The sequence below is a fragment of the Mobula birostris genome, chromosome X (assembly GCF_030028105.1).
Source record: "Mobula birostris isolate sMobBir1 chromosome X, sMobBir1.hap1, whole genome shotgun sequence".
NCBI classification, from domain to species: domain Eukaryota; kingdom Metazoa; phylum Chordata; class Chondrichthyes; order Myliobatiformes; family Myliobatidae; genus Mobula; species Mobula birostris.
The window spans coordinates 76,969,950-76,984,339 of NC_092402.1; the positions used below are offsets into that span (position 1 = coordinate 76,969,950).

Sequence of the window (14,390 nt, forward strand, 5' to 3'; positions counted from 1 at the left end):
GCCAACAGATGCCAGTGTACCTTGGCTCACTGAGCTTGGATACACAATGAAGACCTCCTTAGGTAGGTCACCCTCAGAATCAAGGGTGACCTACCTCCACTCAAGTTATGTGAGAATAGAGGTGGCTGATGAGGCCAACGTGGGAATTTAAAACTCTTCTACAGATGGGGAAAGCAATGCCTAGTGAAGCAGCTGATGAGACAGTTTGTAAAGATGGTGCCATCCTTCTGCAATCCCCACAGGGCCTCCTGTGCTCCATATTCATGAAACTAAGGCCACCAGTGCCATGCTAAATGCTTCTACTTCAGAGATTACAAAGGAATCAGTAGGAAGTTACACATTTTCATAGAAGCTTTATGGACATCATTAAATTGTTTCCTGTCTGCTTGGTTATTTCTTCCAGTAGCACAGCTGTAAAGAGTGTCTGCTACAAGAGTCACATGAAAATCCGGCACATGAAAAAATGTGATCTCTCCCCCAACCCCCCTCCCCACTCAAAGGAGCTGACTGAGGTAACATGGCCCTCAACGCTGGCAATGTTGGCCTGAATTAGGACACTGATGTTAGCTTATTTACTCTGCCACTGGATTTGGAGGATTTTGTAGATTTTGTATCGATGTTTAATTGCTTATAGATCATATGTACACACAAATCCAGTAATGGCAACTTGATTGTTACATTTCTTGAGTATAAAATATGTCCATAACTTTGCAGGGTGGTAAGAAAGCTGCAGAAGGAACTTAAGAATGTTAGTGAATAGAAGAATGGAAGTAAGTCAGGTTTGTTCAAAAGTTATACATTCATGTGCTAACAAAGCATTTCATGCCTAGCATAGCTATGAGATCCATTTGCACAATTTATTTAAGAATGACTAACCAAATGCATTCATCCTAAAAGGGTGTGTTCATAATCAAAATATTGAATAAATCATACAGAGATGTAAAAGAGCTGGAGTTTTCAAAATTTCAAACAGACCAAAAAACCATGTATTGTGGGAATGTAACAATAAATAGCTCGTCCTATTTGTTTTTTCATTTCATTCTCCTGCAGGCTTGGTTGTAGTGTCACTGAACAATCAAAAATCATGCTATCATTCACTGCTTATGCATATGGCACAAGAATGGTTGCTTATAATGAGATGATGTGGAGGGCACTGCAGTTCTCCATGACTGTACTCCTGGAAAAAACTCAGAATAAGTATTCAGAGCACAATACAAGATAGATGGCTGAGTGTGCTAATCTTAAACACAGGCCAAAAACACGGCTTCCTGTAGACCATTATCCTGCCTTTATAATACTGATGTAGTTCTCTTAGCCCAACCAATGGTTGATCTTAAGCCCACAGTCATAAAATATGGGGTTATAAATCCATCAAGGATAAACTTAAATGCCGGAAGACAGCTCAATGAAACCAATCTCCTGTAGTCCTCATAATATGATAAACATATTGTGTAGCTCACGTGAAGTACAACTGAAAAACAAAACTGAAAACTACTTACTCATATTCTTTCTGGTCTTTATTAAGAAAAGGTAACAGCCCTACAGTGCTGCCTTGGAGGAAAAGGGTGCATTTCCTCAGTAAAATGCCAGAAACACAATTCAGCACAGTCAGCTTGTAAAGAATCTTCAGGCAACTAGTCCTCCTCTATAGGTGGTACTTAAAGCCTGACGTGAGGAAAAATTCACCCTTTCAAAACAGGAGGCACTGACAACGCTAATTTTTGAAGAAGTCAATATCAGTGTGAAGTCTAAAACATCATTAATTATTGTGATGATTATGGAATATAATACTTAGTACTTCCCAGGTGGTTTGGCAAATCTGAGGAGGTTCCAAATTCAGTCCCTGATCTGTGTGGAGTTGAATAATCATGGTAATCATCTGCAAGTGAGTTAGGTGCACACACAAAATAAAATGGTCTGGACTCTCATTTGCTTTCACTTACATGCATGCTCAAGCTGACTTCAGAAAAAATTAGAGTTCCTGTGGCAAACTCAGCTTGATCTTGGAATCCTGGTTCAATGTGGCAAAGCATTACAGAAGCTTCAAACAAGATCTGAACAACAACCATAAAATGCTGGAGGAACTCAGCCGGCCAGGCAGCATCTATGAAAAAGAGTAAACAGTCGACATTTTGGGCCAAGACCCTTCGTTAGGACTCAAAGATCTGACACTGAGCCACATAAAAAGAGACCAGGACATGTGACTAAAAGCTTGATCAAAAAGTTAAATTCCAAGAAACTTCTTGGAGCTAGTGATAAGGATTGGTTGTGGAAGAAATCTTATGATCAAAAGGCATGGCAACTCATTGAATCATCACACACACATACAGATATATGCATGCGGAATGCAATGTCCTTGGAAGGTTGCAGAGATCTGTGCAACAGAGGAAGAATGGGATGGGGTCAAAGGCAAGATGAAAATCAGGGTGGAAATGTTAATTTGGAGCTTTGCTGCATTGGGAGCTGATGTAACCTAGTGAGCGGTGACTTTAAATACCAATAAGATATTTTGCTAATAGTATGACTCGAGGACAGAAATAGCGAGAAAAAAAGCAAATATACTTTCTTTTCTCAAATGAATCACCCTCTTACATTAATATCTGGAAGGACATAAATGCATAGAAGATATGATCCTGAAAAAAAGCAGCCTGTCCAATAGTTTGCTTCAGAAGATGAAGGAAATGACATAATAAGTACGGAATCTCCTTTCTTTGTTCCCTCCCAGCCTACATTTTTATCTTGTTGCTATGGCTGTGAAAACAAATGCAATAAGGATGATGCTTGTGCTTGCCTTATGATACAACAGGTGATACTTGATGAGGCTCAGGTCTTCTTCCACATTAATTAGCGGCATCAACTTAATGGACAGTCATAATTCAAAATACCATTCTGCAACCATACAATTATTCCATCAAGGATCATGTATATCCATTATACAAGGATGGAGCTTAAGCTATGCAAGAGTATCAGTGCTAGTGCTGTCAATCCTCTCACTATACCATATATCACCAAAAACCATCTCTCATTCTTTTGAGTATGTTGATCTTAATATTTCTTTATAGAACAAGCCTTTCATTTCCAAAACCTATAGAGCAGGGGTCCCCAACCTTTTTTGCACTGTGGACCGGTTTAATATTGACAATATTCTTGCGGACCGGCGGACTCATGGGGGGAAGGGTTGCCGACAGACAAGAGTAGCAGTCAAATACGTTGTGTTTACCCTGAAAAAGACTACAATGACCATGAGGCCATGCGCAGTCACCAGTGTGCATGCGCGTACATGTAACATGCCGAATTTTCTCTACAAATCGTTTTTGGCGATTCTGTCGGGGGGGGAGGGGTGTTAATCATGGCCAGAATATAGGTGATAAATTGCTAATACACTCAATTTCGTTTCTAAAAGGGTTTATCTAACGAATTTAATATTAAACACACAGTGCATATTTTCCTCGCATGAATATAGTGATAAGTCAATTATCAGGGGAGCTTGAAGTAAGTGTTGAACGAACTTCCAGTAGAAGTGGTAGAGACAGGTTCGATATCATCATTTAAAGAAAAATTGGATAGGTATATGGACAGGAAAGGAATGGAGAGTTATGGGCTGAGTGCAGGTCGGTGGGACTAGGTGAGAGTAGCGTTCGGCACCGACTCGAAGGGCAGAGATGGCCTGTTTCCATGCTGTAATTGTTCTATGGTTATATAAGTAAGTCAATAGCATCATAACATTTTAAGTAACGTTTGGATATTAAACACACAGCACATATTTTCCCCCTATGAACATATAAAATCATTTCAACACACCAATATTGCTGAATCAGTGCGAGCCCTGGGCTTGTTTTCCTGCAACAAGACGGTCCTATCGAGGGGTGATGGGAGACAGCGATACTCGAACAGGATTCCTTATGTCCAGTCTATTCCGCAATTTAGTTTTCATTGCATTCGTTGCAGAGATATGTTGGAAATGGAAGCAACGTTTTCATTACTTTCATGGCTATCTCAGGATATTCGGCCTTGACTTTGATCCAGAATGCCGACAGAGATATTATGTCAAACATACTTTTCAGCCTGCCATCATTTGCAAGCTCGAGGAGTTGATCTCCTTCCCGCGCTGACATGGATGACGCACGGGTAATAACCTCGCATGTGTTCAAGCTCAACAGTGCGTGACAGGGAGTGAGGAAAGGTGCAACTGACTTATATCGCCAAATCATATTGTTTCCTCACGGCCCGGTAGCACATGCTCTGCGGCCCGGTGGTTGGGGACCACTACTGTAGACTACATTTATCTTAGAAGGAAATAACCTCTCTCCCATAGTTTGCAGGACAAATAGCAATGGCAAATGACTTTGGGAGGGGACGTGCTCATTACGGCGCTCTCACACACATGCTGCCTCTCAAATACTGTACCACTTGTGACGACTTGTTTTGGCCCACTGAAGGCTCATCAATACTCAACTTCGCAAGATGCCAGATGCAGTCGAAAACCTATTTCACCTGTCATTTCCTACCAATGTGTAGGTGGAGTTGGAGGGAAGATTTTGAGACAGAAGGGCGGGGTGAGGCAGGGAGGAGTGGACTAGACTGGGGAGAGGTGGGATAAAGTGTATACACTGCAGGTTATGTTGCAGCTGCTGTAGTAAGAGTGAATTCACAAGTTGGTGATTAGATTTTTATCAAGTGGTTGGTATTGGGCTTTGAGTCTTGTTGGAGCTATATTTATAGAAACATAGAAAAAAAATCATCCAAGCAAATAGAAATTAATCTAAAGCAGTATTGATGTGAGTGTTCCAAATAAGATACAACGTTAGAATTTGAAGCAATAGCCACCAGACCCTTCCGTTCTGTCACGGCTAATATTCTTCCTCACTGCCATTTTCCTGCGCTATCTTCATATACTGTAGTCCCCTGAATACTCTGAAATCCATTTGGGCAAATTCAATAAATGATCCTCCACAGCCCTCCAGAGTAGAGGGTTAATTGCCACACAACATCCACCATGGGACCTACCTGCAACCATAATAAATGCAGAAAAAATTCTTTGTTCAGGTTTCATCAGCTTTGTAATGAAGACTAACATATCAATTGCTTTTCTGATTGGAAACAGTACTGGCAGACCACTCCAAGAAACTAGTATTGCCACCAGCTGGACTAGATATTATGCGGGAATTAAACCACAAGCAGGATGCAACATAACTGATGAGTTAGGTGAGAATAAAAAAAAATGACTATTATTGTTCAGTGAGAAGTTAAGGAATATTTGGCAAGCACACTGGGAGAATTCCTCTTAGCTCTTATATCCACAGTATGCTTCCAGTCCAGTATCTTGTCAATGATGGTCCCTGCATGTTGACAGTGGGGAAAATGATGATAATACCAATAAATATCAGCTCCGTCTCGTTGGGGATGGTCACTCTTGGCACTTGTGTCATTCAATAAAACATCTCATACAAAACAGCAGTTTGACTTGACAAGCATTGAAATTACTTAAACTTTCAAACTCACCTGCATCGACATTTCAATGATCATCATCAGTTTTTTAATGCCAATCCAAACTGGCTTCCCCTTCACACGTTGTGTGATTCTGGTTCGTTCTCGATCATCAAACCTGCCAAGGAGCTTGAAAGAAAAATATTGATTTTAATTTTGAAAATAGTGATTAACATTGCCTTCTATGCTTTTGAAAATAGTGATTAGTAACATTGCCTTCTATGCTTTTCCTTCTCCTGCTGGAGGTATAGTTATGCCACAAAGAGCAGCTTCCCCTGGATTCCTTGCGCAGAGAGTATCAATACCAAAGAGCTTTCCAATGGATTAATATAGAGAAGCCGCAAGTCAGGATCACCTTCCTCTCCCAATTCAAACAGTAATGCCCCTAGAGTCACCACAATACTAGAGAAATGTACTGGTCAAATGCAACCTTCAAGATATGAAAAAGTGAACTGCAGACTAAAACAACCAATTCAGTTAGCAAGGGACTTTAAAAGTGATACAAGGAGGGTGCAAAATACTTCACTAGGTAAATGCTAGATTAAAAAAAAATTGGCATGAAAATTATGAATTATTTATTGTGTATGAATGTTGAGCCACAACCATTTTCTTTGCAAAGCACCAAGTAAAATATGAATAGGTTAACCAGGAACTGTTATTGCAACATGGAATTAAAATCTGACCAGCTGCATTTATACAGCAGAAAATAGGTTTTAAGTTACTCTAAATAAACTACAGACGTTTGTACATTTGTTAGTATTTGTATCAACCTCCAATGTACAGATTATTTCAAAGGAATAAACTATTAAGATAACTAACATTCCATTTAACTAGTCGTGACATACTATAACAATTGAGATTCAAAAGGTTCAAACTCATGATCTGCTCTAGTTTCTTTTACTGATCTTAAATCAAAGTCCCCTAATTATTGACCTTCAGCCAAGGAAAATGAGTCCCTTCTATTAACTTGTTTCCTCAATTTTATACCTTAGTAACATTTCCTCCAATATTTTGTTACGTGCCCTCAGTCCACTTACTCTCTCCTCTCAGCTATAATTCTCCAGCCTATCAAAAATACTTGTATATCATCTCTGCAGCCCGTCCAATGCAATCTTTTTGTAGAGTGCTAGTTGGAGTACTGTGTGCATATCAAATTGTACAAACTGCTGGCTCTCTTCCTTGGTGTACTAAGCCTCAGCCAATCAAGCATCTCCAATGTATTGTCTCACCCATTTTTCCAGTTCTCAGGATCTTGACATTAATTATGTGTACACTTCCCTTGATTTCTTAAACATGTTACACTTTCCTGGATTAAATAGAAGATGCCACTTGTTGCCTACATATGTCGATATCTTCCTGTAGGCTACAATTTCCTGTCTCACCATCAACCATTCTGCCAATTTTGATATCATCTCCAAATGATGATAGTCCTACATTTAAATTCAAAGATGTACCATCATAATCTGCAGAACTAGCATTGCACCTCTAGCTGGAACACAAGTCTGACCAGTTTCCCTCTATTAACACTTATCTGCCTGGCAGAACTTATACATACCCAGAAAAAACTTACTTTATTCCTCTCATTTTTGATAAATTAATGGTACAGTCATAGGTACTTGCACAGGCCCAAGCTCTGCCTGCCTTGCCATTGGCTAATTGGCAACATGGAACAGTCCTCATTCCAAATTCATTCTGGAACATTTCCCAATCTATTCTGCTATATCAACGACTACATTGGTGCTGTTCCTGCACTCATTCAGAGATCGCCATCTTGAGCTTTCAGTTACATGTTACTTCAACTCGCCTTGCTATTCCCACACTGACCTGTCACTCCTCAGGCTCCTCCACTGATGGTGAGGTCAAATGCAAGCCAAAAATAAAAGTACTCTTGGGTGGTCTATTATCCAAGGGTATCAGTTTTCCAGTTTCAGGTCAGATGCACCCAATATTTCTTTTGCTATCGTTCTGATCCATTCAGGTTCTCACAGCCATCCTTTTCCCAAAATGAACATCCACCCTCCCCCCCCCCCCATTACCCAGTTTCTTTTCCTCCCCACCTGTTTCCATCTTGCTATCCATTTCATACTTGCTGGGTTCCCTATCCCCTACCCCACCAGTTCCATCTGCCCATCAGCCCTCCCTTATCGGCTTCAGCTTATCACCTTCCTTATTTAGCAGATTTTCCAGAATCTGCAACCCCTTGTTAACACTTAATACCTTCCAGTCTCTGTTCCTACCACCCCAGCTCCATTTGCCACTCATCATCCTTTTCACCTGGGCCCACCCACAGCCTATCAGTTCTTTCCTCACTCGTCTCCTTGACCTCCTTATACTGCCTATATTCCCTCTACACTTAAGTCCTGATGAATGATTTTAGCCCAAAACATTTATTATCTCCTGTCTTCATTGACGTTGCCTGTCCCACTGAGATGCTCAGTTTAGTTTTTGCTCTAATATTGACGCTCACTGGAACCACGTGTATAGTTTCCAGTCACCAAACCTCCCCTAATCATTTTCTTTTATCCCAAGCCAAATTTTAATCCAATTTGCTTGTCGATGCTTTCCATTGGATTCAATTGTGATTAATGTTTTGATTGATTTACACTGTATCTGACTTTGTCAAACTTCCTACTAAAATCCATACAGACTACATGTGTAACCTCCTCAAAAAAGTCCTTCGAGTGAGCTAGATAGCATAAACTCATTTGTCCAGTATTCATGTACCTGGAATTCTCATACAATTGGCAAAATATTTTTTTTTTTAAGGAAGATAACCTCAAACAGTAAATTTTACTTCACATACTATGCAAAGTATGTACACATGAAAAGACATTTTTAATTTATTTGCATTTGTAAGTAATGGCAGTTCAGTTGTAGGTTGATCAGCAAGAACATAAGTCTAAACATTTAGCACTTAATATGATGGTCAAGATTCTAGAAGATTGGCACCAGCGAACAACGTGACCAATATTGAAGTCCCGCTGACAGTTCACAAAACTACTTGTTTTACTACTTCTTCGATCAACTATGATTCTACTACTAAGCTGCATTCTACTGAAACCTGCGATTTACATTTTGGTGTGCTTTTGGGCCAATTGAGTGATTTGATACTTTGCTGTCTTTGATGGAATTTGGCAAGGTTTCAAATGGAGTGTGCAGCCTGGAGGCTAAGAAGCCTGGAGATGGGGCTCGAATCCAAGATTGACTCCATTTCTCGCCGATTAAAGTGTCGAGCAAGATTGGAATCAATGGGGACGAGAGCACAGGTGAGTGGGTGTTCAGCACCATCTGCCCGCCTCTCTCTCGCTGCTGCCAGAAGATGGTGCCTGCGTGTGATCGGTCTCTCACTCACAATCACTGCTCCTGGAGGAAGGTGCCTGCACTTGAACTTGATCTTGATCTCACTCTCTCCCTCTCGTTCGATGCTGCCGAAGTCTTGGGTCTTGGGCAAGGTTTAATCACGTGGTTTGTGGTTGGACTCTGTAGTTTTTGTTATGTGTTTCTGGCTACTCCTTTTATTAATTGCTTATTTTGTGTAATTTTGATTGGGGTGGACTGGCTGTGGCCTGCAGTCAATGAATAACACATAGCTAAATTGAACTGAACTAAACTAAACTGAAGATTTCTAGACCGTTTCAATGACTCTGTGGTTTGATATTTTATAACGTGTTCTTCGCTTGTTTTTTTGCCATTTGCATGATTTGTTTTTTTTCTTTGCACATTGGGTGTTCGATGTTTTCTTTGAACGGGTTCCATGGTGTTTCTTTGTTTTGGGGCTGTCGGTGGGAAGATGAAGCTCAGGGTTGTATACTGCATATACGCTTTGATTATAAATGTGTTTTGAATCTTTGAAAATTCAAGTTTGTTTAATTTTATTTCCAGTACACAAGTGTAAAGGTGACGAAGTAATTGTTACTCCAGATCAGATGCAGCACAGAAAGCAACATAAAGATCACAGTAATAATTTTAAAAACACAATAAATATAAATACATAAAATAGCACATATACACAGATTGATTGTATGTCCATAAAGTGATGCTAGACACTTAAGATGATTGACAGGAAATTATAAAGTAGTGGTGGTTGGGGGTGTGGTGGGTAGGTAGTGGGTGGAGGTGTTGATAAGCCTTACTACTTTGGGACCATTTACTTAAAGACTTGTACAAAGTATGCCATCGGCACTCCCTCATTCCACGTGGATAATAGAAGGTTGAGAGTATACTGTATAACTGTCCCTTAATACAGTGACCATGCTGATGTAGTGATTCAGTAAATGAATGAGCTGCCAGAGTTCTGGATTCCCGATCCAGATATGCAAGCTTGAATCCGAACTCAACAAGCGGGATTAAATTGAAGCAATCAAATAAATCCTCAGCAATAATACCATGAAACAAATGGATGAAAGGGACAATAGTTGTTTGAGTGTTGACCCTTTAAATCAGTTTCATGAAATAATAACATCTCAATGAGAGTTAACATGGATTGCTGTTTTTCAGACCAGCAAGCTTGAAAATCCTGCAGACAAATATTGCAGGTTGCACTACTCTTCTTGTTTGTGTGGTTGGGTGGAGGGAGAAGAGGGAGGGGTGGAAAGTGTATTTGAAAAAGGAAAAGTCTCCACAAAGGCGAGGAGCGAATTTTCTGATGGGCACCAGAACTTTCAGTAATCATTAAAAGATAAGATGGTGTCAGAGAGCATTCATCATCAGGGACCCCCTTCACCCAGGTCATGCTCTCTTCTCACTGCTGCTATCAGGAAGATGGTACAGGAGCCTCAGGACTTGCACCACTAGGTTCAGGAACAGTCATTACCTCTCAATCATCAGGCACTTGAACCAGAGGGAATAACTTCACTTGCCCCATCACTGAACTGTTCCCACACCCTACAGACTTGCCTTCAAGGACTCATCTCATGATCTTGATATTTATTGCTTTTTATTTATTATTGTTTCTTCTTTTTGTATTTGCACTGCTTGTTGTCTTTTTCACACTGGTTGCTTGCAGCCTTTCATTGATTCTATTGTTTTTCTTGTATTTAATGTGAACGCCCGCAAGAAAATGCATCTCAGGGTTGTATATGGTGATATGGTTGTACATGGTTGCTCCCGGTTTACAATAGCGCTATTGAAAATGGGCGACAGCTTACTAATAGTTCATAAAGCAAAAAAAATAACCAAATACTTTATTAATAACACTTTTTCTGTTGCAATCATGGTAAACTATCACCGCAAGCAATGAAGAGGCAAGTGAGGACGAGGCTGCCTCAGGGGTTGAGCCGTGCAGGTGCAATGTAAAATCAGAGCGTGGCATGCTCGAGTAGTAGTGGTCAGAGTGAGTTTGAGGCACATTTGAGATGGAGCTGGAGACAAAATTGGAGCGAGCGGAGAAAAGTTGGAGCAAAGAAGTTTCAGAACCTGTCCACTTAAACGGAGAGTGAAGTCTGATTGATCTAAGCGCCAGTCCGATTTGGAAAGGTTGGGTACGGGCCTGTATGTGCTGGCAGGGTCCAGGCCCAGAGCATATTGCTGTGGTGGGGCCTGGGTCCTAGTGCGGGGTACAGCCCAGTGTGTAGACAATTTAAAAGCCAGACCAGACGAACTGAAAAGGCAGGGTCTCGGGATCAGAGTCGAGGGTCGGGCCATTTCTGCTTGCTGCTCTGCGACATTTACTCTGCTCTCCACGGCGCCGAGGCTGTGAGCCTGCTCTGGCTGTTCTGGGCTTTGTGTCTGTGAGCTCCATGACATTTTGCCCTACTTTTGTACTGAACTGAAGTTGAGACTGCTCCGGGCTTCGTACCTATGGACTCTTTCATTTTGAGTGTTGTTACTTACTTTGTTTGCACAATTTGTGTTTTTTTCCCCCCCCTCTCCCTGTATTGCATTTTGGTCTTTTTTTAAAAAATGGGTTCTTCTGGGTTTCAGAACGAGGGGTCACAGTTTGAGGATAAAGGGGAAGTTTTTTAGGACCGAGATTAGGAAAAACTTCTTCACACAGAGAGTGGTGAATCTGTGGAATTCTCTGCCACAGGAAACAGTTGAGGCCAGTTCATTGGCTATACTTAAGAGGGAGTTAGATAAGGCCCTTGTGGCTAAAGGGATCAGGGGGTACGGAGAGAAGGCAGGTACAGGGTTTGGATGATCAGCCATGATCGTACTGCATGGCGGTGCAGGCTCGAAGGGCGGAATGGCCTACTCCTGCACCTATTTTCTATGTTTCTATGTAGCTGCCTATAAGCAGACAAATCTCAAGGTTCTATAATTTATACATACTTTGATAATAAGTGTTCTCAAAACTTTGAATTTTGATCTGGTACGAAGCCATCAATGCACAGGATCAGAAAAAGCTGCAGAAAGTTGTAAACTCAGGCAGCTCCATCATGGGCACTAGCCTCCCCACCATCTAGGACAACTTAAAAAGGCAATGGCTCCAGAAGGCAGCATCCATCAGTAAGGACCCTCTTTTCATTACTACCATCAGGGAGGTAGTAAAGGAGCCTGAAAACATACTCAATATTTTAGGAACAGCTTTTAACCTCTGCCATCAGATTTCTGAATGGTCCATGAACACTAAATCACTATCTTGTTTCTTTTTTGCACTACTTACTTAAATCATATTTCTTCTTGTAACTTGAACTAATTTTTTAATACAACAGACACAAAATGCTGGAGGAACTCAGCAGGCCAGGCAGCATCTATAGAAAAAAGTACAGTCAACATTTCAGGCTGAAACCCTTCAACAGTGCTGCCTGGCCTGCTGAGTTCTTCCAGCATTTTGTGTGCGTTGCTTGGATTTCCAGCATCTGTTGAATTTCTCTTGTTTATAATTTTTTAAACGTATTGCATTGTACTGATGCAACAGATTTCATGACTCATGTCAGTGATAATAAACTTAATTCTGATAAAATTTCCTTCATTCTAGGCAAGTTTTCAATTTACTTGCAGGGAAACGGGGGTGTAGCATGAACACGTTCCCAGCCACTAGTTTCAATAAGCCATTCTTTTTGATTTTAAGACACAAGGGTAGATCAGAGAGGCATGAATGCAGCAAGGTTAACTCCATCAGGCTGAGAACACAGGGATGTTGTCAAGAATGTTCAAGTGAACCAAGATGGCCAAAATATCACTGAGAGCACAACACCTGTGTTATTTTTATATCAGCACAAACATACTGAAATTCAGAAAGTAAATGTAAATTCTGAATATAACTGAAAATAACTTCAGCAGACTATATTTTGAAATACTCTTCGACTGAATGCTCAAAAATAACAAACTCACCTCCAGAGCTTCCATCAACTGCTCTCCTGTGCTAATGTTCGGAATATGGATAGTGGTGCTGAAAACATCCATCATCTCCATCTCCTGAAGGACATCTTTACGACTAGTCGTCCCAATGATTAACAATTTGCGGCCCTGTAACCAAACATACAGTCCAATACAAAGTTAAGGAAAAGGTAAGTTCGGTGTTTTAAAGCATGTATCCCTTAGGCAGCATCGTCATCAACAATTCTTATTAATCACTCTATCGCAGGGGTTCCCAACCTGGGGTCTGTAGACCCCTTAGCTAATGGTAAGGCTCCATGGCATAAAAAAGGTTAGGAACCCCTGCTCTATCTGGATAATGCGTAAAACTCAGAATACAAGAGTAAACTGCTCCAGGGACAGCTTGCATACCTGTTGCAAATATGGACTATTGGCCATCTCTCACACATCAACCGAGTTTTGAGAAATTTCCAGTGTGGAATCTAGTACTATTTGTCTCTTCTTCTCACAAATGCAAAGACAAAATGAGCCGTTTCATGCTTGCTGTGGCTGAGAGCTCCTTAGGGTATAGATGGCACCTTGCCCCTTGCAGGTTAATATCTCCTGAACTTGAGTAGATGGTCACAAGTCCAGGACAAACAGATTGAATGGTTTTAACATACCACTCTGCTGTCATTGGTGTGTGCGTGCAGTGGGATTCTATGCTGTGATTCCATGTCAGCTATACCTGGTATTAACTTGCATGGGGATTCTAAATCTAGATCTTTGAATTAAGGAGTTCCCCACCCCCCAATTATTTTAATTTTAAATTAAATTCCCCTTCCCTGTCTTGAAGGAGTTTGTACAGTCTCCTTATGACTGTGAGGGTTTCCTCCAGGTGCTCTGGTCTCCTCTCACATTCTGAAGACATACGGGTTAGTAGGTTAATTGGTCACGAGTGGAATTGGACAGCGGAGGCTCATTGGGCCGTAAGGCCTGTTATCCTGCTGTATTCTCTAAATAAATAATGTTGTACATTTTGAATCAATTTTAACCCAATTCTTTTAATTTACAGTAATTTTGGTAATTGTTAAATCTCTCTGAATATTAATAATGGTTTAAAATGCCTATCAGTTTTGCAGCAGATGAGGCTTCATCCCAATTTTGCCTCCTATTAGGGCATTGTGGGGATGGACCTCAGCAGTATACTGACCCAAGTTTATTCATTTAACTATCCACTCTCCATCAATGGCTGTAGATCAGAACTGAGGTAAACTCAGAAGATGGATAGCATGGGCTAGAGCTGGAGGCAATATTCAAGGAGATTCTAGGCAAGGTGGGTTATCAATGTTCTCAATGGTGCTGTGTTGTACTGTTCAAGGTGCAAGATTTTAATTAAACAAAATCCTGTCTTTTGTAAGAGATGGATTTAAAATATCTGAGAGAATTCTGTGTAATTCCCAAAAATCATCCCTTTTAAAGTAGTAAGTACTGGGACATCCATCTTGTTGAGACTGAAGGGATCCTGCTTTATGTACTTTGAGACTATTCCAGCAAACACAGCAGTCAATGTTTTAAAAATATTTCAATGACTGTAAAGCACTGAGGCACTCCGGGTCATGGGGATCCTTAAACGAAGGTCCTTGCAATTCACCTCAAAATAT

At 40.8% G+C, this 14,390-nt stretch overlaps 1 protein-coding gene across 3 annotated transcripts in view; it reads right to left on the minus strand.

Moving 5' to 3' along the window:
- Positions 1 to 14,390, minus strand: part of LOC140191537 (vesicle-fusing ATPase) — a 292,320-nt gene that overhangs the window by 20,599 nt on the left and 257,331 nt on the right. For 2 of the 3 annotated variants that reach the window (XM_072248989.1, XM_072248987.1), the window contains exons 18-19: positions 12,763 to 12,897; positions 5,503 to 5,616 (exon numbers count right to left, since the gene is read on the minus strand). In XM_072248989.1, coding sequence (XP_072105090.1) covers positions 5,503 to 5,616; positions 12,763 to 12,897 — 249 coding nt within the window. Of the gene's footprint in view, positions 1 to 5,502; positions 5,617 to 12,762; positions 12,898 to 14,390 lie in introns of those variants that run through there. The other variant, XM_072248990.1, reaches the window with a different exon arrangement.